Source organism: Pleurodeles waltl, chromosome 9 (genome assembly GCF_031143425.1).
Source record: "Pleurodeles waltl isolate 20211129_DDA chromosome 9, aPleWal1.hap1.20221129, whole genome shotgun sequence".
NCBI lineage: Eukaryota > Metazoa > Chordata > Amphibia > Caudata > Salamandridae > Pleurodeles > Pleurodeles waltl.
The window spans coordinates 211,130,973-211,156,447 of NC_090448.1; the positions used below are offsets into that span (position 1 = coordinate 211,130,973).

The following is a 25,475-nucleotide window of genomic DNA, read 5'->3' on the forward strand; positions in this document are numbered from 1 at the left end:
CCAACTGACATTATACTGAATTGCCGTTTTACTACATTTTTAATTCAAGTTGCACAAAAACTGAAGGAGTACGAGCTGTGTTCACATACACTGAATGTATAAATAACCCTTGGTTTTAACATTTCATATGTAATCCGCTGTGCCAGCTACACAGGCAACGCCACTTAAATATATGCTGTGGTTTTAGTGGGTATTTGTAAATCTGTGCTGTTTAAAGATCTTTTAGAGAAAAGTGGCACCTGTGAAGAGAACCCAAGGAAGCATAAAATATTCTGTACTGAAAAACATACGTTCTCTGTCCCACCTATCCAACACATCTCTTTTCAGCTCCCATTTTTTCGTTGTGACGCATGAGGCCAAAGTCCTCCCCGCCCCTGCCTGACAAAACATACATACCTCAGTCCTCCCGGTGTCTCTGGGCACTCACACACTTTAACTCAACCCGGGTTCCTTGTTGGTGACTCTCGGACTGCCAATAAACTTGTCACATTGCTACATGAGTGACTCTGGGGAGTTTCCAGGCACAGACTCATAGATTTTGGTGCACACAAGTCGAACCTTTCAGATCGGACACATTAGCATAGGAAATCCGCTAGAATCGCAAATACTTAACAGTGGTTATTTACTTGACTGTAGGTGGGACAAAAATATTTCGGGAGTGACAATACAAATGAGAAACGAGACAATTCAAAGCACCACAGCCGCCAAGAGCGTGAAGGAGACACACAAAAAGGAAAATAATTTTGCTTGCATTCAAACGTTTCGGCAAACATGCAATTATCTATGTAACAGGGTTGGTCCCTAACAGGGCCGGCTTTCAGGCGGTGCGAGAGGTATGGCCGCACCGAGTGCTGACCTGGATTGGGGGGCGCTGGCTTAGCAATGACTTACAAAACTTGCGATTTAAAAGCACCTGCTGAAAAGTTCCTTGTACGTTCAGCCTTCAGGAAGCAATTAAAAACTCAAGATACCTGTTGTGATTAATGTTTCTGCTAGGGAGAGAGATGAGAGTTTTGTCTAGCAGCAGCTTTGACACGCCATAAAGTAGTGCAGAGGGTTAATATGCCTGCTGCAAAGAACAGAACTATATTTTATGTGGATAGCTGAGTGGCTTACTAAAGCCAGCCTTTACAAGCCCTTTAAAAGAAATATGTATGTGAAAGGGGGGGCTATGAAGAGATGAGGGGCAGATTTGCTGGGTGGTAGTGAGCGAATCAGAGGTCATGGGGTGGTGGGGTGTAAAAAAAGTTTGTCGTACAGGGCGCCACCAGCGCTAAAGCCAGCCCTGGTCCCCAAGGCGGTAACAAAACTGCCACAAGGAGGGACAAACGTAAAGCATTTACCAATGATAACAAAGGATTTTTGAAAGATAAGCCCACGAGCGAGTGAAAGTGATGGGCGTGGTTAAAAGTCCACATAGGTACTAACATATCGGAAGAGCAGCGCTTGTGCACTGCTATGCTCAACCTAAAAACAGTGTTTGCGCGCTGCTATGCCCGACTTGACAATGGCCGATCCCTTTCTCCACGCTATCAGGAAACTGCTGCCCATACAAATAAACAATGGTGTGCTGCAGGGAAACCTGTCCTCATACAGAAGGAATGGTTCAGCACATGTGCTTTGATCTTGGCCTTATTCTTTTAGGCAATACAAATCCATACACTAAATAAACAGGCATCTTCTTATGCACAAGTGCACTTTCCACGAGCTGCTACAAATGTTGTGTGAGCCTGCGCCCTAAAGCCACAGTTTACACATCAGTAGCTCCACTCACAGCTCTACTGAGAGTGAAGACGTCTGCAACAAATTATCTGGTTTAATGATTGCCAAGGATCTGACACGGTTCACACTAGGAAGATGGTCTTCACAGGTGCAAAACTGTAACATGTCACAACAAGCAACAGTGCACCAGCAGGTCTCTGCACGAGGCACCATGCACAGCGAACCCTCTATAAACAACAAGTTCACCTGTAGTTTCTAAACCTGGCTATTTATAAGAATACATTTGCAGTTGTTTACCCACCTGAGTAGTCACACAGCAGCTCATTCCATCATGGATCATGGTGGAGGGTGCGGTTCTGCATTGGAAATATCAGGGCGGGCTGACCTCTTGGAATGTGTTTCAATTGAAAGGCCTGTGCATGTGCCTTAGCTCTCTGCAGTATGAGGATCGGAAGCTGAAGAGCCTGCCTGAGCTCTCTGTCGAGAATACACACTAGAAGCAGTGTAACCTTCCTGAGCGCGCTGTCACGCATACCCAATATTCAGTGTAACCTTCCTAAATGAGCTGTCACACATACATGTTGGAAGCAGGGTAACCTTCCTGAGCAAGCCATATACATTAGAAGCAGTGTAACCTTCCTGAGCATGCTGTCATACATACAAACGGAAAGCAGTGTAACCTTCCTAAATGAGCTGTCACACATACATGTTAGAAGCAGGGTAACCTTCCTGAGCATGCTGTCATACATACAAACGGAAAGCAGTGTAACCTTCCTAAATGCGCTGTCACACATACACATGGGAAGCAGTGTAACCTTTCCGAGTGTGCTGACACAGATACATGTTAGAAGCAGGGTAACCTTCCTGAGCGTGCTGTTACACATATCTGTTATAAATAGTATAACCTTACTGAGCGCACTGCCTCACACACGGGAAGCAGTGTAACCTTCCTGACCGCGCTGTCACACACAGATGGGAAGCAGTGTAGCCTTCCTGAGTGTGCTGCCACACACACACGGGAAGCAGTGTAACCTTCCTGAGCGTGCTGCCATACACACACGGGAAGCAGTGTAACCTTTGAGTGCGCTGACACACATACATGTTAGAAGCAGGGTAACCTTCCTGAGCACGCTGCCTCACACACGGGAAGCAGTGTAACCTTCCTGAGCATGCTGCCACACACACACACGGGAAGCAGTGTAACCTTCCTGAGTGCGCTGACACACATACATGTTAGAAGCAGGGTAACCTTCCTGAGCGTGCTGTTACACATATCTGTTAGAAATAGTGCAACCTTACGGAGCGTGCTGCCTCACACATGGGAAGCAGTGTAACCTTCCTGAGCGTGCTGCCACACACACACGGGAAGCAGTGTAACCTTCCGGAGCGCGCTGCCACACACACACACAAACAGGAAGCAGTGTAACCTTCCTGAGCGCGCTCCCACACACACACACACACACGGGAAGCAGTGTAACCTTACTGAGCACGCTGCCACACATACATGTTAGAAGCAGGGTAACCTTCCTGAGCATGCTGTTACACATATCTGTTAGAAATAGTGTAACCTTACTGAGCGCGCTGCCACACACACACGGGAAGCAGTGTAACCTTCCTGAGCGCGCTGTCACACACACACATGGGAAGCAGTGTAACCTTCCTGAGCGCGCTGTCACACATACATTCACATTAGAAGCAGTGAAACCTTCCTGAATGACTTGTAACATATACAGACTGAAACCAGCAGTGACGTAACAAAACTTGAGCCCGCTCCCACCCCCATGCAAAGTACAGGGAAGGGTTCCACCACCACCTAGCCAGGGATTCTTAGACCAGGGGCCTGTCACTTGTGCACACTGTATTGTGCTGAGGGGAGCCCCTGAGCTTGGAGCCCCCCCTTGCCACCCATTGCAGGGTCTGTGGGGGCTATTGTTACACTAGCGGAAAGCAGTGTAACCTTCCTGAGCCCACTGTCACACATACACATCAGAAGTAGTGTAACTTTCCTAAGTGTGCTGCCGAAGGACATGGTAGGGGCATTGATGAGATTCTGGGTGGAGAGACATCTCATAAGCCCCAACATACCAATTCACTGAACCTTCAAAGGCCAAGAGGTAGGATTACAACATTCTGTACTACCAGGTGCCCCTTTGGCATACACATGCATAATACATTGAAATGGTGACTGAGGGGCGCATCGGGAAACAAAAGAGTCTTTAAAGTGGGCCAGGCAAAACAAAACACCAGTGTCATCTACTGAACGTATTAGTCCTTGAAAACAAATAGGAGAATTTCAAGCTACAACCGGAGGCTTAAGCCAAATATTGTTGTACCTGCCACTTTTTGAAGGGTCATTCCCCATTTTTTTGCCTCCTTCCTCCTATTTTTTCTGTCCAGATTTTGTCGGCTTTAGGACTCTGGGCACTTTTCCACTGCTAACCAGTGCTAAAGTGCATATGCTCTCTATGTAAGTTGTATTGGGTGATTGGTTTATCCATGATTGCCATATTTGTTTTACTAGTAAGTCCCTGGTAAAGTGCACTAGAGGCGCCTAGGGCCCATAAAACAAATGCTACCAGTGGGGCTGCAGCACTGATTGTACCACCCACTTGAGTAGCCCTGTAAACATTGTCTCAGACCTGCCACTGCAGTGTCTGTGTGTGCAGTGTTGCACTGCCAATTCGACTTGACAAGTGTACCCACTTGTCAGGCTTAAACCTTCCCTTTTTTACATGTAAGGCACCCCTTAAGTAGGCTCTAAGTAGCCCCATGGGCAGGGTGCAGTGTATGTTAAAGGTGGGACATGTACTGATGTGTTTTACATGTCCTAACAGTGAAATACTGCCAAATTCGGTTATCACTGTTGCAAGGCCCATCTCTCTCATAGGTTATGAGGGCTGCCTTTAATAAACTTTAAAGTGCAGATTCCCTTTCGGAGCAGATAGAAATATGGAGTGTTGTGTCTCCTAACTCACAATTTAAAAATACATCTTTTAGTGAAGTTCGTTTTTAGATTGTTAGTTTGAAAGTGCCACTTTTAGAAAGTGGGCATTTTCTTTCTTTAACCATTCTGTGACTCTGCCTCAGAGTTCAACAAGGGCCAACATAGATAGCTACTTCCCCTATTGTGTTCAACGCACTGCAGTAGAAGGCAAGAATTAGTAATGTGTGAAAACTATCTTCTCTAACAGTTTTGCTAACAATGGAAATGTATCAATGGGCCTTAGTAACAGGGAAGCACGGTTCCCATTTTTTTTTCCAAATTTAGAACAATCAAAAATTCATTCAAACATACAGGGATGCCATTCTAAGCAAATGAAGTTTTACAAGGTATTATTTAGCGGGTGAGAGGTTAAGTATAACTTAAGTCAGACTGGAATGCAGGCCACCGGAAAAGTAGAGGTTATAAGTGATGCAACGATCAGGTCACAAGAATCTGGATTATGGGCAGTTTTAGGATGCCAATATCCTAATTTGAGATTATTCAAAGAACATGATGAAAATCAGCATTCCTATTTTGTGACTTTGTCAAAAAAGAAATCGGATGTTTTGAATATCAATCTTTCATAGTGATGTTATAAAAACTCAGCTAAATTGAACAAGATCGAGAGAAAATAAATATTGGTTTGCCACTTCAAGCAATATAACATGAACACTTCACTGAGTGGAAAAGCCGCCTTCGAGATTCTTTCAGTATTTAGGGCAAGAGAGGCTTCCATACTAAGAAGGAATGATGCTTGTGATTGCATCCGCTAAATTGTTGAGCTAATCAGATTATAGAGCAAGGTCACCTGCAGCGACTGGTGAAAATGTCAATCCCTCTTTTCTTACCATGCAGGGCTTTAATCCCACACGGGTTGGTGATCTTTCCTGATCACAACTTGACAAGCGAAACGGAGCATATATTCATGAGCACTGTCCGGTGCCTGCCGTTTAGGCAAGAATAAATGTTTAATGAACACAATCAATTCTCATTACGTTTAGACAATTCACTTTGCTGTGTGATGGCTGCCACGTGTCGAAAACAATTATAAACTGCTAGAATGTTACATTCTAAATATACACAACAATGTTGAGAGACAAGCACTTGTTGAAAACACAAAATAAATACGATTTAACCTGGTAATTTTTTTAAATGACAATTACAAAAACAAGGGCCTTGTTTAGATTTTGGCAGATGCCATATTCTGTTAAAATATTCCGGATATACCATTCCTTATATTACAAGTGTCATATGCCATAATGCACATGTAACACAGCTGACGGGACATCAGCCAAGTTTGTAATGGAGTATCCCATCGGCCAGATTCTAACTAAGAGCATAAATCTTTATCTGTTAATGGTCCGGCATTGTAGCTCTGTAGGGGAGTGCGGGTGAAGCTAGTTATTGAGCAACTTCTAGCGTTCAGAAAATAAAGCTGTCTCTATGATTAATCATGGTTCACACCAATCAAACAGATCTACAAAGGGACCAAAGAAGCCTCCTACCCCAAGAAGCACACTCTTTTATGAAAAACCATGGGAAACATGCCAACATATATTCTCACTAGGTCACGGAGCACTGGTCTTGGTCCCAAACTTATATTATCCTAAAGATGCAAAATTGAAACTTAGAAAGTCAACTCTACAACGAGTGGACCATGAGTTCATGCTGTAAAGTTCAACAAATGCAGGCTGGATAAAAAAAAGAAAAAAGGCAGTATTTTGGCAGTTATTTTGTTGAAGCTCATTGATATGTACTTTTGCCTGAATATCCTACAGATAAAAACATTCTATTATGACCACGGCATCCTAACTGGAGTAGAGGTCCCCATTTATGAGGGAATCTTTTCTGATTTTAACTGAAGCACTGTGTGTTTGTGCATATGTCACTATGGGTACTTGCATAAGATAAATTAGCTATGAGGATCTACTTAAACTGGTTCTGCTGACATAGAACATTGTAGAAAAAGTCACAATGCTTCTCATGGCCTTCTGACCTGCAGGACCTCTGACCTTTGCCTTCCTATCCACTGTGATGACAGCTCTGCTACACAGGTACCCACTGCTCTAGTTGAACTGCATTTTTCCTTTGGTAAATATTACTGACTTCTCATCTCTGTCTTTGTGAACATTATTCCTCGAAACGTAATCTTCTTTCAAATAAACAACTACAGCATTTCTACCAAAAAATCCAAAAAGAGAGCCTCAGCTTTTGTTTTGAATTTCCAGCAAGGGATTACTTGTCTGACTGTTAAATGTAAAAGACAACAGCACTCATTCACAAGAACTCCCCAACATAAAGCCTCTGCCCAATCTAATATTTTACCTTCTCCTGTTAAGTTTCCCTTTGGTATGGGTTTCATACTCAAAAATCCCCTGGCTTAAAATAATTGAAAGGGGATTGCTTTGAAAGTTTTCTAAAACTACAGTCAGATTTGCCACGGGTCAATTAAGCAAGCTAAGTGGCGGTGTGTATAATGTCAGGCGCCCTGAGTTACAATAAAGACGGTGCAAATACACATTTCTTGGACTGAGCACCCTGTCAACCCAAATGGGAAGCGATGGTGGTGGGCGAGCGGTTCTACAAGCACCAAGCCTAGGATTTGCATTTTCAAATATGCTGAATGATATAATAATGGCTAATAGATCATTCTTGTTTATTTATCCCCAGGGTGTCTACTTTGGCTTTTGTTTTTTTCCCCAAAAGTGTAGTAAGTCTTTAAACATGAGGATAACTGCCAATGGTGGTCTGAAAAAACGGAGCCGTTTCACGACACAAACCCGTGCACTGGCGGAGAGGCAGCCCCTTGCTGCGCATGCGCCAGGGGGCTCATTACGAGCGCTCGGTAACGGCACAGGCCCGGTTCTGGAAGTTGCTGCACCATCGGCAGACACACTTCTTGGGAACGTGGCTGATCCGGAGTTTTTCACCTCGATTGGTGAAACAATAAAAGTGGCCGGTGAAATAAATACAGGGGGTACTTCTGCCTTCTCAGGAGTAACTGATACTTGCGGGTTTGTTAAGTTAGGGCGGGGAGTTTACCAGGCAGTTTCTGGGCCAGAGGTACAAAACATGTGCACTGAAGAGAGCCACACAGGGACAGTCACAGTGTGCAATGAAGTGAGCTGCATAGGTCCTGTCTGAGTGTGCAGTGAAATGAGCGGCAGAGCAGTGGCGTAACAAAGGCCCTTGCAGCCCATGCAGTTGGGGTGGGGGTAATGGGGTGGGGTCTGGGAGAGAGCGCGAGCTCCAGCGGGGAGGAGCTCGCATTAAAGTGAACTGCCGCACTACAGTGGGGCATGAAAGAGTCACAGAAGTACAATCAGAGTGTGTACTGAAGTGAGCTGCAGAGGTGCAGTGAGAACATGCACTAAACTGAGTTGCTGTCATATGTTCTGCAAACAAGTGAGCTGCAGAGGTATAGTCTAAGTATGCACTAACGTACGCAGCAGAGGTACAGCCACACTGTGCACTCAAGTGAGCCACAGAGGTACAGTTACAATGTGCACTGACGTGAGCTGCAGAGGTACAGTCACAATGTGCAGTGAAGTGAGCCGCAGAGGTACAGTCACAATGTGCAGTGAAGTGAGCCGCAGAGGTACAGTTACAGTGTGTACTAAAGTGAACTGCAGCAGTACAGTGGGAGATGAAGTGAGCCGCAGAGGTACAGTCACAATGTGCACTGACGTGAGCCGCAGAGGTGCAGTGTGCACTAAAGTGAACTGGAGCACTACAGTGGTGCATAAAATGAGCCGCAGAGGTACAATCGGAGTGTGTACTGAAGTGAGCTGCAGAGGTACAGTCACAATGTGCAGTGAAGTGAGCCGCAGAGTTACAGTTACATGGTGTACTAAAGTGAACTGCAGCAGTACAGTGGGAAATGAAGTGAACCGCAGAGGTACAGCCACTGTGTGCACTGAAGTGAGCCGCAGAGGTACAGTCACAATGTGCACTGAAGTGAACTGCAGAGGTATAGCCAGAGTGTGCACCAAAGTGAGACTCAGAGGTGCAATCAAAGTGTGCACTGAGTGGACTGCCCAGGTACAGTCACAGTGTACAATGAAGAGCGCTACATCAACAGAAGTAGCGCATTTACACCTCCCAAAATAAGGAACTGTGGCGCTGTGCAAACCTGTGAAGAATTTCACTTCACTTAGAAGGAAAAGACCGTGGAGACAGGGTGCATATGGAACCTCTTACCAGATCGGATGACCCAGGCAAACCACTTGAATAAAGGGATGAAATACTGAATTGCAAGCCAATATGGGCAACAATTTGTACACTAAGAGGACGCAGGCCAAACACCCAAACAGAAAGCAGATGTCACTCTATGGCTGGTTCAGTTTCATAAAATCGCTTCTCTGATGAGGACCCGCAGAAGCACGCGCCTCGGTTAAGGGCTGAAACATGTCAGGTGATGTAAGGTCACTGACAGAAGGATTCACCAGTACACCCAAAAAGTGTGTGCTTCGTGTGGTAGAACGTGCGAATTACAAGCGAAATAACAAGGGTATTTGCTTACTAAAATAGTTACACTGAACACGGAAGAACAAGTAGTGCACGTGGACTGCAGTAGATTGGGACAGAGCGCAATGTCACTTTAGTTCCTAGTCACGTGGGGGGAAATGAAGAAACGTGCCACCCCGGCCGCAGCTGAGAGCCCGCGGAGTAGGAACTGGATGCATTATTGCAGACACAGAGACTTGCCTGGTGTCCACAAAGGCCAGGATGAAGAACAGCGCAGTGACCAAAGTCAGAAGGACAAAGACCTTCCCTCAACGGCAGCGGTTCTTAACCTTTGGGTTAATCTGGCCCCCCACTGAATCACTACTGGCTGCGGCACAACAGTATCTGAGACACTGTTTGCGATTCCCAAATGGATCACAAGGGATCTGCCTTGTTAATATTCATGAGGTAGGTCGCAATTTGCGATCCATTGGGAATGGCCGCCCTCACAGGGATGGCCGCCTGCTGGGGTCAGCAGAGCACAATGTCTGTAACTGCTTTTAAATAAAGCAGTTTTTTAAATTAATGTATTTATATTTTTTTAATGTAGCCCGTTTTCCTTAAAGGAAAATTGGATGCCATTCAAAAATAAAAAATGAAATAATGACTGCTCTGAAAAAATGTTGGTGCCCTAATTCACAAAGGGGAAGGGGTCCCTTGGTGACCCCTTCCTATTTGCAACTGGGTTACAGCGTTCTTCAAGGAGTCGGTAAAGTATGAATGTTTATTACCAGTCGCAAAATATTCATACATACCAGTGCGACTTGCTATTTGGAAGGGACGCCTTCCTCATAACGAATTGCAAAAGAAAAACGGAAGTCGGTAACAAGTTACCGACTGGCATTTTGCCTTTGGTACATGCCAAAACACATTTAACTGGTCAAAAACGTCCAGATGGGCCATTTGCGACAGGTAAAATGCGTTGTACATCTGGCCCCTCGTCGTTAAACTGCATGTTCACTTACCACAATCATCACAGAAACAGGTAGAAACCAGTTAACTGAAGAATATAAATAAGGTTCATTCTTGTCTGCCAGTCTTCTCTTGCAGAGCTGGAGCTGTCGGATGCTGTAGGCCTTTCATTAATACAAGTATTTTAGACTGTGTCGGATACATTTTCCTGTGTATTAGATTTGTCACTGTTTATGATAGGCAAGATGCTTAAGCCAGAAAAGGGAGACCTCTTAGCACCCAGAGGCTCAAAAAGAAAAACCAAATATAAAAACCGTGCAAACCACAGCTTACAGGTCAGGCTGGGTCGAGTGATTTCTTTATGAGTTGTGAAAGAGTTACCAAGAGTACATTTCGTAGAAAGTGTGCAAGAACGTTGTGTCAACTGCGGTACCTAGTTAAAGATATATTGACCACAGACAAGGACCGCGGAGGCATCTAACCTGCCGCGCTGACTTCCTGCTACAATGCTGCAGTATACACTTGCCCATCAAATGCTTTTGTCTAACATTTGAAATGCTGTGGCCATCTTGGAAAACCACGCTCATCATTACATTTAGGAAACGCTCCCTGGCGCAGCGTTGAACACGATTAATGCTCCGGCATCGTCTGTTACGCAGACTAGTTCTTTCACATGGGCCGTGCACTCCTGTGTTAATTTTTAACACTGTGGTGTTACTTATGAACTAGTACCAGTTAAGCGGGAGAGCTACCTTGAACGAGCCCGTCGCAGGCCTCTGTAAATGAAGACTCCAGGATGTCAGCAACCCCTGGGTTCCGCTGGTAGCTAAAGGTCAAGACATTCTTACCTCAAGCAGCCCCAAAAAGTCATTTTGACGATTTACAAATTGACAGAAGTCTCCAACAGCTTGTTTATCTTTGTTTCCCCCCCCCAAATTAAACCCTCTGAACCCTACACATTTAAGGGACCCATGGGTGTAAAATGAGAGCACTGCATTGGGGGGACGATGACCGAAGACAAAGAGGGGGTTGCGGGTGGCTAGGGGTGATCTGGACTTTTAAGCCTCTATCTGTGCACCAACTACGACTTTCCACTCGGTATGCCAGAAAGCTGAGCATTTCTTCCCCTTTCCCCAACCCTGTAACCCCCTTTTCTGAGACAATTTCACGATCAAAGCTAGACGAGTGGCGGGGAAGTCCAATGAAAGCTGAAGGGGACCGACTAATGCTCATACTTAACTGTCGTGGGCGTGCATCAAAACGGTTCTTTAAAAATGGCCACCTTATACAGAGGAAATTAAAGAAAACACATATTTGACCAGACGGCCCAGCCAAGTGTCCCAGGTCCATGGGTGATATGCTGCTCCAGTCCAGGGGTTTTCTTTAAATTCTGGGAAGTGAAGTCTTGTTTATTTCATGATATAAAAAAGACCACAAGTCCCAGAATTCAAAGGGGAAAAAACTGGAGTGGAGCAGCATTTCACGCATGAACCTGGGAGATTTGGCATCTATGAGCAGAGCACGCACCATTACTCCACCATACACATAAGCTAGCCCAACTGGCTATGCCAGTGGTGAAGGGTTGCGTGTTTTTGAATAAACTCGGACTGGAAAGCCTGTTTTGAACAGATCAGTTTCCCTCTAAGCACCCCTTAAGGGTGCAATGTAACCATACTGTGAGACAATGTGGTGTGGCAGGTCTATTCACTGTGCAGTGCTGCCCTGCTCCTTGAGTGGCTGCCAGGCCCGGGGTAGGCGTGCTCCTTGCTGTACAGACACTGTGTGCTTTAGGTGCACAGTACACTCCTGGCAGGTAGTGCCTCCTGGACATGTGCCGGACTTCTTGGCTGACACCTGCCTCGCATCCCTCGTGCTCCCGGTTCCCAGGCTCTGTCTGTTTGCAGTGAAGTGGCGGGGCGGGTGAGTAAGTCCCTTGTTTGAATGGGGGGAGTGGTTGAAATTGAGCGGCGGTGTCCCACCCTGCGACACTCCCACAATGGGCTCCGCCATTTCCACAGTGGCTCAGATAAGCAGCATTCCAGCCTCCGCGCCCCAGGCGAACAAACAGCGATATCTGGGCAAAACTCGAGGTTATTAATGTGACAGCCTTGTACGGCGTGTTCTGCAGACTCAGGGTTCCCACAATTACCTGCATTTCACTCTTCGTGGTTTCTTCGACTGTATTACGTGTCTGCCAAGGTAAAACCAATGCAGGTAACGGGGGAGGGGTCGAGAGCTTTCCGCTGCTAGGTATCTGCTGCTGATAAATCAGAACATACTCATTGCAGGCTGTGGGTGCGGTGCCACCCGGACTTTGTTTAACTTGTGGGCTGCTACACTGGATGGCAGCACCTAGGTGAGCAATGTCCAGAAGCCACCCTCTCAGCTAACTTGTGGTCAGGGAAGTATTTGCTCTTTGTTCAGTAATGTCACACTTGGTTGTCCTAAATAATTATTTAACAGATGTTTTACTCTGATGCTGACTTCCAAAATACCTAAAGAAGGTGAGATTAATAACTGCTGTAGGCTGATCCAATAAGTGATTGCCATGCCTCAGACGAGGGCTGAAGCATAGTGAGACTAAGAAGCCAGTGGCTGAAGGAGGCTGAACTAAGCCCCTTAGTGTATGTACAGACTATAACAGTGGTTCCTAACCTTTTGACTTCTGTGGACCCCCACTTTATCATTTCTGGATTCCGAGGACCCCCACTGAATCATTATTGGAATCCGGGCACCTCCCTCTGAGTCATTACTGTGACGCGGGGACCCCCATCTAAAATGTGTGGTTGATTTCAACCTCAAAACAATATACATAAAATACAGAAACAAGCGTTCAAACGTATATGCTAATTATAACACATTTTATTTAATTTCCAAACAAATAAATAAAAATAAAAAAACATTTTAATATGAAGGTCAGAGCTTTTCTAAATTCTATTAAGCCACACATCGCCCATACTTTATTCTGTTTGATGCACCTGCACTGCTCCCACGAATCAATCTGAGAATACTAAATTTTAAGCCTCCAATAACAAATTCCTTGACATTTACACTAGGTTTAAGATTTTCAATTGTACATTTAACCACTTTATTTATAGACTTTATTAAGCTCTTAATATTATTTCATTTTCTAAGCAGTCACAGTCTCCCCAAGGAGGCTTCACGAATCCGCAGGGATCCACAGAACACAGGATGTGAACCACTGAACTAAATCATGTACACAGCGAATAGCGCTGTGCCATTACATGCCAAACCTAAAATCTTCCAAAAGAAAGACATGCTCCTTCATGGTGCTGATCAGCAGAGAAGATGCAGTTTCCTGACTGTATAGGATTAAATACCAAATACAGGTGCGGCTGCTGGCAGGAAGGGCTGGTGGGGCAATGTGTAGATTAGAGGGGAAAATATCTAAAAAGGAAGAAGAACAATTACCTGCCACACCCCCTCGCCTCCACTGCTTCGCTGCCTCTGTGCTTCTGCCTCCTCCCCTCCCCACCCAAACCAGATGCTTCTTTCCTGCTGTTAGGCAGCAGGAAAGAAGGGCCGAGATTGGCCTGAGTGGGCTGAAATGCAGCTGAGGGAGGGAGTAGGAGCCTGCACGTGGTCTCCACCCAGCTGTGAAACACAGCCAGGTGGAGAGTTCTAAGTGCGCATGTCAGTATGGCCAGCTGGCCAAACCAGCATGCGCAGTTGGAGTGCACCTGGCACTCCTTCTGCCCACCCCTCCCCCGTGACACGGAGACTGCTGGCCCCACCCTACCTAAGCAGGAAAATACAATGATAATAAAAATGTGTTTATTATCATTTTCTTTTCTGAATCCCTCCTTCCTCCTTTCAGCAGGGGGGGCGATGCTCCTTCACCATAGCAGAGGGGCCACCCCAGACCAAATATGAAGCAGTTTGTTAGTATAACAAGAACTAGCACAAGAGCTGACATAGTAGGAGGAACTACATCTTTCTTAAACTAGAAAGTGACAGCAAAGAGATATATTTTGTCTTGAGCCATAAAACTTGATATAAAGTTCGCTAGTATTGTCATTGCTGGGGTACCATTTTCAGAAAAGGAAAGAGAAGCCATGCTACCACTGGTCTGTTTCCAATTCTTTTCCTCCTTTAAAATATATATTTTAGGCATTTTCCAGTGGACGGCCTCCTGGGGATCTTAGGGCAACAGTACCCAGCGTGGAAGTATATTTTGACAGCCTCCTTACCACATGTGCTGACAGAATGTGACGCGAGGAGGCGGCGGCTGGGATTCATGCCCTGCCCGCGAGACTGGTGCACGCACACAATAAAAGAAAGCTGCACTCTGTACATTTTCCCTTGCTCCGACAAGGGGGCCTGTGTAGTACGAGGAATTTCGCCTTCGTAAAATAAGGCATTTCACAGATCAACTAAGAACTGATTGCATTTCTTGGATTTGTGGCATCTGCCACGCACCTCCAGAATGTTCACATGTGGGCATCTGCACGTCATGCCTTTGTTTACTCCCAAATTAATGATACAGTCACCGAAAAATAGATACAGTATTGGTAAGGCTACGTCATTCTATTAAGAGCCTCAATAGTCAGAATCTGGCTTTAGGGTGCAGCTTGGAGTTGAATGGTCAGACACAGTCTCCTATTTTTTAAAGTGCCAGTTATATCAAGTGGCATCTGAAAACCACATTTTTCCGCTGCTATGTGACTCATGGAGATAGCAAATCAGACATGGACAGCTGCATCTGATAAAAGACAGCCTCCTCTAAGTCAACGGTTAGTTTGTCACAATACACAGAGATACTGTCTAACATAAATATTGTGTCCTGCATACCAACATATTTATCAAACATGTGATAAAACTACCAAACTATTGAGTATAGATGTTCTATTGTTAAATCCAGCAGGACAATATTTTTGTAGACAACATTACACCAAACAAATTATGTCAGGATATTCCAACTTCATATTCTAGCACCACCCACTAATATTTCATATATAACAGACCATGTTTGCAACACAATGTGCACCGCACGATGCATTTCTTTGAAAGAATCATGCGAGTGGGTTTGAGACAGTTTCACCAGACATGCACTTTAGATAGCGCGTTGCTAGTCAGGCTGGAGAAGAACAGTTCTCGCTGTTAATGTTTAACAGGAGCCAGTGAAGATTGGGTGAGATCATGTTTGGCAGAGACCTGCTCTCTGGTTGATCAAGAGAAGCTTTGTTTTCAGAGTAATGTGCTCGAGGATCCCGCAGGCCTCACCACCTTAAATCACACAACTCCAATAAGTTAGACCGCAGCACGGCCGAGCTGCAGGCGGATCCTGCTGCACTCAGCTCCTACCCAGCCCCTGCACGGCTGAGCCAGTGTTCATGCTGCTGAGAGCCCCTCACACACAAAAATATTGCTCTACTCGTCCTACGTCCACATTGAAACTAAGAATGCCTACTTACCCCATCAAAACAGTGATGCACCCAGAAGCATTTGTGGCAAATTCAAGCAAAGACAAAAACATTAAGGAAAGATAAGTTTGGGGGGAGGAGGGAGAATATCAAGCCTATACGCCAGGCTTTCTCTGGCTCCACTCTCCTTTCAAATGTGCCAAGATCTCACACTCAGCCTCCTCAGGGAGGAATTGTAGACGTTCCTCTTCCGGCAAAATCTCACCATGTGTAATTTGGGGACTTTTCACCCAGTTCACTAGTTGACTCCACTCCCTTTTCCACAATGCCAATGGCATTTTACCACCTGAAACTGCACGGTCTTTAATTGGACACTGTAGTGCAAGCTGCTAAATACCTGTCTGGAGGAATGACACAGCACAAAGTCTGCATACCATCCTCCAGATGATGGGCGTCAGCTGATAATCCTGTGTCTTGAGTGTATTCCATTCCTCATCTCTCTCTTGCCTGTGCCTCTTCCTAAGTACAGTGCTCCACTGATATGCAGCTAAGTTTGCATGATATAAATGACTAAACCTAGGCACGCACATAAATTTATGCATACATATCATTACAATCCTCACAATCAGGCTACCACATACAGTCCCGGGGGGTGGACAAAGTACAGTTATTCCATCTCTCATGGGTCCCACTGCAGTAGGACACACTAACGGTAGAATGAAACAAAGGTCAGCACAAGGAACACCACTTTAGACCCAGTATTCCAGAGAAGATCGTGAGGCAACAATGCAGGAGACCTAGGACTTATCCTTCCCACAAAAAAAAACAAAAAGTAATTAAATATGCTACATAAATTTCATAGCCGTCACACAAACAGGTTCCAACTACAGACATTGAGACACTAATTGTTACTGTTGAATAGATCTCTAAAGTCCGGTTGCTTCTCCGATCAACTCAAGACAAGTAGTTGGCCTAATAAAATCCATTACCAAAGGAAAAAAATAATAAATTTCCATGTATGATAAACTTTTTATCTTAAATATATATATATATATATATTTAATTTGTGTAATGAAGCAACAAATTGTGAATCCTCGCCCATGGTGATTGACTAGTCTGATAAACTTTAAAGCTTTAAAGTAGAAGAAAACTTTTAACCTTTGGTAGACAGTGATTCTACCATTAATATGTTATGGTTCGTACCACTTGCTATCACCAAAGAATGGACTGCCCTTACAATATATTTTGGTGCATGAGGAGCCAATGATGTTGGAGGTGTACCCAGTGGTCAAACAGCCATGAGCTAGCAGTGGAGAATCAGGAGAGAGGTAAAAAAGAGGTTTAAGGGGAGGTGGTGAGGACATCTGGCAGCTTAGACAAAAATGCATTAATGAAAATGGGAATTTCTGGGAAACTTTCAGGTAGGGGAAAGATATTTTGTGGAGGTAAAAGAGACGTGAGGGAGGGTTGGGTGAATGTGGAGACTTGAGTGGTAAAAGCAGCTTGGGAAGCAATACTGCATCCTTTTTACTGCACCAGTCATAGGACCATAAAAGGTTACCTGGATGATGGAGGAAGAGGAGAATGGGGAGGGAAGGGATATTAAGACTAGATGTACAGGCCTAGATTCAGGTATCCACAATGCCACAATGGCTGCAGCCCTTTACTTTTGCCTGAAGACGTTGGGCAGGGGATAAGTGGGACAAATGGGGTCAGCAGCTCTGGTCAAAGTCCAAGACTGCTGATGGCATTTTTTGCGTTACAGTTTGCCAGTTCGAGATGGTGGCTGAAGGGGTGGGGCGGTCATGTACTGCTAGACAAAGATGACAGACATTACTTTCTGCTAGGTGATAGTTTTGTGCAAGTAGAGCAGCCCTCCCAACCCTGCCTTAAGCTGTGCACTGCTCATGTATACAGTGCTCTCTCCGGGTGGTTGGGGTGGTCGGCAGTGGTTCACCAGGACCAAAGGGCTTAACAAACGTGGTCACCGGACAAGATGGCTGCGTAGGGTTCTTGGGGAGCAAATGAAGTACTGCTCAAGAAGGAGGGGGGAATTCTGTGCCACACTTGAGAGGTGCAACTCAGCTGTCCCTGCGGGCAGGTGGTCCGACAGTGCCATTTAACGCGGGCCTTAGAAGGAAGGATGAGCTGGAACAATGAGCTTAGCACTCTGGCCCTGGCAAGATGGCTGACCAGCATTCTTTAAGGACAAACAGCATCAGCCCCAGATAGTGGGCAGGAGGGACAGATCTGTACAAACGGAAATACCACCGCTAAATCCCTTATACTGGGAATATGGTTTAGCCCCCAGAGAAACAGAAGCACAGCATGCATGCATCAAACACTCCTTTTCAGCCATTAGACCCTGAATGCCTCAGTCTCCTATTTTACGATAAAGTAACTGTTATTATTGTGCAGTACAAACTAGTGTAGGTCCGTGGATATACATTTTCTACGGAACGACTAAAATTTAGTCTTGGTTAACTAAGCGTGTACTTCTGGACAATGTTACATGCGAGTGAGCAGAGGACTGTTTAAAAGTAACCACTTTTTATTGGTTACGTTAATAGGTGTTGCACTGCGTGAAACCGGAACACTAGCAATCGGTAAATGAAGGCACAGGGGCCACTTCCACCCCGTGCACCAAACAGCCTCAAACTCTACCTGTGAGCTGTTACTCCCTGGCCGACCTGATAAGGCTTTACTCATAGTCAACAGAAGCCACTACCGTCGTGACTCCACCTTTTCTTATATCCAAGATCAGCACTTTGTATGTTTGCACTGGTGGGTCACGCGCTTAGTCGCATGGAATGGAATGAAGAGGGTGCCACGGTTTCAGGATGTGGTCTGTGTGCTCGGCCTATCTGGGCTGATTCATCCACCTGGGCTGCAAGAACTCCCTTGCCAGACTTCGGATCTGTGCTTATCAAACCAACCCCCTACAGGTGTGTGCTCACCCTTCAAAACACTGGCAAACATCTCCATGGATACAGGCTCGTTACTGTGGAATGAAACCCAACCCCATACCAGCTCAGACCCAGCCAGCCTCCAAGTACTGATTTCTGCATGTAAAATACGGTTCAAGTTTCTCTCTCTTGCCCGGGCCTTCATCGGTGGAGACGGCCGGGGATTGACGGGGGCTTAAGGCACGTTAAGCCCGTTTAAAGCTGCACGCAGCTTGGCTTATCCAACCCAGACGTGGGAATGAAAACATTCACAAGCAGGCATCAATATCCCAACTCTAACAACACGAGCACATTTGTCAAAGTACAGACGCATAATCGAGCGTGGTGACGGGATGATCGACGGAAGCCAAGAACACGTCCTCCCAATATTGTTGCGTTTATCCGTTACCCTGATATCTTCCCCTATCGGGGCGCCCTGAAATACCTTGCACAGGATGCCTCATAAGCACCACCACGCGAACACATAACACACTATGTTTGAATGCTGGCATCCCGTTCCCTGTGTGCGCTACGTTCTCTTTGTAAAACAAGTGCAGTTTTGTAACCTCCTGTCCACCTTATCTATAAGAGTGGTGTTGTGGAAGGAGGGCGAGAGATTGACGAGATCTCTTCACTTACATCATTGGTTTGCTGTCAGTTCAAGTTTTGAGAAGTTGATATTAGGGACAACCTGAAAAGAAGGGTATCCATTATTATTTGTACGGATCTATATGGAAATACAATATTTCAAAGAAACAATAACCACAAAATGATTTCATTAATGGTCATAACCACTGCTCCCTTTATTTGGCAGAGGAGCACTGACCTGAACCCCACTATTTGACCAGTCCCCCACAGACTAGGTTGTGTCTGGTTAAAAAACGGAGATATGCTTTTCTTGATAATTATTTTGAGAGTTTGTGTTTCTTTCTTTTGGGTTAAAGATTTTCACATAATGCCCAATTATAGGTAGTATACCGACCCAGCATGCATCTGTACCGGAAGTGCATCCACAAGAAAGGGGACATAACTTGCACTGTATTGAGATGTGACATTCAAGCTATTTTTTCATGTAGGTTTGGGCCATGATGAAGGATGGTGTAACAAAGGCAGACCTGGGGAGTTAGTTTTAGTTCAGCCTATGCAGTATATGTTGTTTCATAGGTTGGTGGTAAAAAGTTCAATTTTACTGTTTTTAAAATCCTTGAAGTATTTCATGTCACCATGGCCATCCCTGCTTACATTTCACGTTTTTACTTCATCTTGCATTGCCTATGAGTATTTGCTTTTTTTCAAGATGTGTTGCTGTGCTTTTGTCCATGCAATGTATGATTCTTGCACAGTACATACTTTGAGTGTAGACACCTCCAGGGGTTTGAGTAAGCTTAGGTTGTGGGTTCTAGTTCTTGCTGCAAACAGATGATGCATATACTTGCTGATTTTATTTCTTAAATAAATGAGTGGTTTACTACTAACAGGCGAGCAAAGGAGAAAAGCTTGAACTTAAATAAAGCTCTTAACAGACACCAATGCAAACACACGGTGCTGCCTGCACAAACAGCCACGATCTGAAGTGCAGTGTTTTGAGCATGCTTCAACATGGAGAGTAAACATTTAAGGAGCACAATACAACCCTTTGCAGTAGTGAAAATGGAAACTGCAGAGTGCTTCAACCATTCCATGCAGGGTTTTAGGCTGAATATGGGATATAGGGCCTTATTTAGAGTTCGGTGGATGGGATACTCCATCAAAACGTGGGAAGATATCCCATCCACTGTATTACAAGTGCCTTAGGTTATAAAGCACTTGTAATACGGACAACAGGATAACCACCATGTTTGTGACACAGAATGCAGCCAGCCAAACTCAAAATAAGGCTGATTGTTCTATTAACTATAAGTTATTATTCATTATGTAATCATGGAGAAATGGATAATTCAAATTATTATTAATTTAATGTATGTTTGTTATTGTTAATGTATTTGTTGATTGTAATTGCATATTTAAAAGCTGTAATGTCGGTTTTATTTTGAATGCATTATACATTTTATCGAATATGCAATAAATTGAACTTCATTTAAGTTTGTGTAGTCAAAGAAAATACCAGTAACTACCCCGAACAATACCAGCCGGGAAATACATTTCACTTGACTCTGTAATGCCTTTTTAAACTGTGGACAAGCACCTCAACTTTGATGACCTTCAACCTCAACTGTTAACCCATCATCCACTCTTCCACGTGCTGTCCACATTGCACAAGAGTATCACAAGTGCTCCCTCTCCTGTGTCTGCCGTGATAAAGATCTGGGAATTGTCAGTAAGAATGGCAACCGGGCTAATTGTGTTTGCAATGGGCTGCAGGGGTTCATGGTGAGGCAAAGAAACACAGAATTTCTGGAACTTCACATGTGATGTTAAAGGGGAGGAGTAGAATGCGTAGACTGCTAGATAATGCAACAACTTTAAAAGGACGCAGACAAACCTACATATGAGAGGGTTTTACCAACCTTGGACAGGAGATCTAACATGATTCACAGCATTGAAAGCTACAGACAGGACAAGATAAAGCAGCAGGAGTACTTGAACAAATTAGTTATTGACAAATAGTATTTAGGACATGGAGCAATGCTATCTGGGACCCGAGCAAAGCAGGACGCTTCAGCCACACTCTAGTGGAAGCAGTCGGTTTTGGCTGTCAAAATGATGTTTCAGTTGTTCTATTATCACTTACTACAGACCTATGAAACAGCACGGTGGATAATGACAAGCTTTAAATTTCATATTGCTGCAGAAGGTGAAGTTCTTGAAAATGACCGTCACCTGGGATAGCCTGAAATCATCCAGGGCTTGCGAGCATCATGCAATCTATCATTTAACTAGAGACTCACTGATTTCTTAAGAAACATATTTTATTGTTTGTTTTAACCAGGCAGCTACTTCACCAGGTGAATTATCTAGCTGTTATGAGGATCAAGTTTCTTTCTGAGTTTTAAACAACTCAAGAAACATATGTGTATGTTGTACTTAACTGACACTAAGACATCAGCAGCCACATTTCTTTGAAAATATTAGCCTTTTCTGCTGAGGGTGTTTCATTTTAGACTTCTATAGCTCTAGATTTGTTAAAGCACCGTGGTGCGAAAGGTCTATTCAATCTTAATAAGCATACAAAAATTAGAAAATACTTCCTGTATTCTACATCATGCACTGACTAGCACCATATATGGATCATACATCTCGAAGGTGCCAACCCCCACCTCCTAAACCTAACCAGACATTCCCATCCTAATCAGTCAGCATCTGGACACACCCACCCTGCTCAGCGCAACACCAAGAGGCTAAACGTGAGCGCCTTCTAACCCTCATTTCCCAACCACATCTAGATCAATGGAACTTATGGAGAACAGTGTCCAAAAGCCTTGAACTCTCACTAACCAACCATACCCAGATACATGCAACACCTGGACCTCACCTAGCCACACATTTTAATGATCATTGCCCGCCACTTGTGGCTTAATTTATCTAGCGAGCACCCTCATGCATGCACCTTCTACACTCACTGACTGGATCAATGGAGCATCTGGAGATTGCTAGTCCAAAACTTGTATATGTCCCTGCTTGTTCACTACTTGATCAATGCAACATCTGGCATCTGGAGCTTGACTGTCTGGACACTCCATAAACATCACAAGTTCTGGAAAGCATGGATTTGTATCTCCTCACTTACTGATTGGGAAATCAACTTGGTTAAGGCGCCCCCTGAAAATCTCAAAGCAAAACTTCCAACTCTTGATGCTAAACACCTCCATTATGGGTGCATTACTGCCTGGCCAATGGGAAATAAAAGGCCTGCTCGAACACCTCAGACCTGGTGACTTTAGCCTGGACTCTTTGGCTGCTGCCAATCAGCCAAAATCTCTGGGTGTGAAATGAGGTATAACAAAAGGAGCAAGGATCTGAATAATCAATCCCTGGTAATTTCTCAGTTTGGTGGGGCAGTTATCCTGGTTTACTTTGGGAACGTGCAATGAGGTTTTTAATTGAATATATTGACTTTTATGAACTACCACAGATTAACTGATTTTAGGTGATACAGAAAAAATAATATGGTTAACATATAACATCATATCTTCTTCGAATGTAATATTTGTAAATTCAAAGACGATTAAATGTAAATGCAAACATAACACCAATAATTAGAACAACAGCAATAGAAATCCTATTTTGAGACCCTCTGCTAGCGCCCCAGGGCCCAACCACTGTCAGATCAATACAGCATCTAAAGAACACACTCCTGCCACCGTCACCCTGACTTCATGGGGCCACGCCCGGTTCAATGCAACATCTGCAGAGCAGAAACCCGCGCCTTCCTACTTTGCCTGCTGCCACACCCTTCAGCTTAAACTCTGGAGGTACGTCCCACCTGCCTTAAGTCACCACACGAGTTCCTGTAACAATCCGTACATAGCCTGGCGATTACGCACCTGCTCCAGTGCTTAATGTGAGCCGGTGGGGGGCAGCGGCATTTATTTTGGGGGGCACCGGAACTTATTTTTCTGCATCAGGCTTTTATTGCGAGCACAAGATACCAACGGGAAAGACGGAGGACGAGAAAGACGGTAAAGCGTCACAAAGAGAGAAAGCTGCAAAAGTGAGAGAAGGGGCAGGGAGTGGCTGTAAATGGATTAAAGAGGCTCCAGGTGGTTTCTGGATTACGCAGCCTCAGTATTTTGTGCCCGCACATTTAATTGCAGCAGCCGCGTGTTTCAGAGGACAGCCTTGGGCACAGGCACGTTTTTATTTACAAATTAAGCACTGGCTGACTCTTACACAAGCTCCTAGTGCCCGAAGACGCAGTCTGCAGGCGGCATCGGAAGGGAGGCGCGAGTTCTCCTGAACATACCAAGACATCCGTGCAGTGCGAAGTGAGACGCCAGTGCTGCCGACCTAATGCAAGGCGCGCGCATTTCAGCACCTAGCCCATATGTCCCATCCTCGCACTGCAAAGTCGTAATAATAACTTAAGGAGGTAAACACACACATCACCAGGGTTTGTGAATATGACCGACACAATGAAAACATACGCACAGAAGCTCCAGGTGCCACTGAGGTGGGCTAGGGTTTGAGGAAGAGTGGCACTAGTTGACAAAGGGCTGAAGACGGACTGTCGTGTGCACCGACATGGGACCGACACACCCTCCTGTGAGGTCGGTGCAGTTGGATCGAGACAATCTCTATATGAGCACTGATGATGACATAGCGCTTAATGTCCCTGGCGATGTGCTCCGGAAACCCCCTCAGACACAGCGTTGGCAGCCCACGCTGGCTTCGCGTTCTGCTGTACCCGAGGACTAAAAGAAACTACGGGATACGCTTTACATGACAACTGCCTATTACCCAGTCTCTTCCGTGCCTCTCCAGTCCGTGTGAGTGCACACCAATCTCTTCTATCAATTAACTTTTGGAGCGAAATGACATCTAGACACCAACTTTCGATTCTGTTGCGCCCTCTTGTAACTGGCGTATGCATGCGCTTACAGATGAAACACGTCTCCTTACATAGTACAACGTGTTGCACTTTTCGGCATATGTGGAACATGTGGAACCAAGAGGTGGCATGACATGTACCTATGTGGGAGGTCAAATGGTACACACTGGCCTGCGCGGTTTACCGTGCATCTGATAAACATGTGCAGTACCCTATGCCCCTCCACTTTGCCACTGTACTTCTTGTAACTCACCCAAGGGGTCCAGTTTCCCCACCCTGTAGCCTGTTCTTTAGTCCATCTTGTCTGGCATGCAGGCAACACACCTACAGAATAATCCTGACTTTTCCTGCACCTGCCTGCGCCTAGAGCTTAAGAGATTCCCTCTGCATGCATTTCTCTCTTTGAGCCCAGGTGGTGGCCCGAGTAGATTCAACCTTCTATATGTGATACCAGGAGGAACAGCCTAATGGCCCTGTGTCCACTTGTCTCAAATACGTGACTTCTTCAAAACAGATCGTACCGACACTCACGCACATGGCTTGTGGGCATTTTAATCCGAACTCCCTGCAGACCCCCTCCTACCGGAGACTCACCTATGGAGACCAGCTTGATGTTCTCGCGCTCCAGGAACTCGAGCGCAACGGACACGTTCTCGAGCTGCATCTGCCTGAAGGTGGGCCTCTGGTGATACTTGCGGTACATGCGCTTCTGGCTCAGCACCTCGAGAAGTGCAATGAGCCGTAGCCCGTCGCTCAGGTCGGTCTGCAGGTTACCGATGCGCTTGTTCACGCACTTCAGGTGTTCGTTGCTCCAGCGGGTGAAGGTATTCTGCTGGATTTTTTTCCAGGGCGCATCCTCCGCCAGGTCCTTCTCTGTGACCGGCATGGCGAGGCTGGCTGTGGGGCTGGGGCTGCGGCGGGGCACAGACCTGGTGCGGAGCTGCTGAAGCTGAGCTGCTGCCTCCTCGGCTGAGAGGGATGAGTGTCAGCGCTGTGGCGCTGTCCCGGCTCTACCCGCCAGTGCGCATGCGCTCGCCGGCCTCCGGCCACTCGAGAATAAGGAACACGATTCCTGCCTCTTCCCGGACGTGCACGCGCCTGGAACACGCGCAACCACACGGCGCCTGCGCAGTCAGCGTCCTGTCAAACGGTACTCTTTAAGGGGCTCGGACTGTCCTCCCTCTTCCTGCCTTTGGTCACTGCCGCTGGCTGCAGGTCACGTCCTTGAGCAAGCGAGAAGCCCGTGGGGAGAGAAAGGGAAGGACATACAAAGAACTTTATATATCACCATCGCAAGCAGAAGATTGTTGAAATAAAGCCTCTGTACAATGTATTAAGGATTAGAGGTGTAGTTATCAATTGTGCAGTAGGTGCAGTGGCACCGGGACAGAGGGGTACCTCAATTCTAGTTGTTATTTACTGGCAACCTTTACCATCACTCTAGCGGGGAAAATACGAAAATGACTCCAGAGTCTGTATGTTCTTTTAAATGAAACCTCGCAATCATGGCTCAATAACCCAAACTCTACTATCGA

The 25,475-nt window shown here is 45.5% G+C and overlaps 1 protein-coding gene across 4 annotated transcripts in view; it reads right to left on the reverse strand.

Annotated features, from left to right (window-relative positions):
- FLNB (filamin B) overlaps positions 1-24,954 on the reverse strand; it is a 455,875-nt gene extending 430,921 nt beyond the window's left edge. For all 4 annotated transcript variants that reach the window (XM_069206567.1, XM_069206566.1, XM_069206565.1 and 1 more), the window contains exon 1: positions 24,535-24,954. In XM_069206567.1, coding sequence (XP_069062668.1) covers positions 24,535-24,826 — 292 coding nt within the window. In that variant the 5' untranslated portion in view covers positions 24,827-24,954. The remainder of the gene's footprint in view (positions 1-24,534) is intronic.
- Between the last annotated feature and the right edge of the window lie 521 nt (positions 24,955-25,475).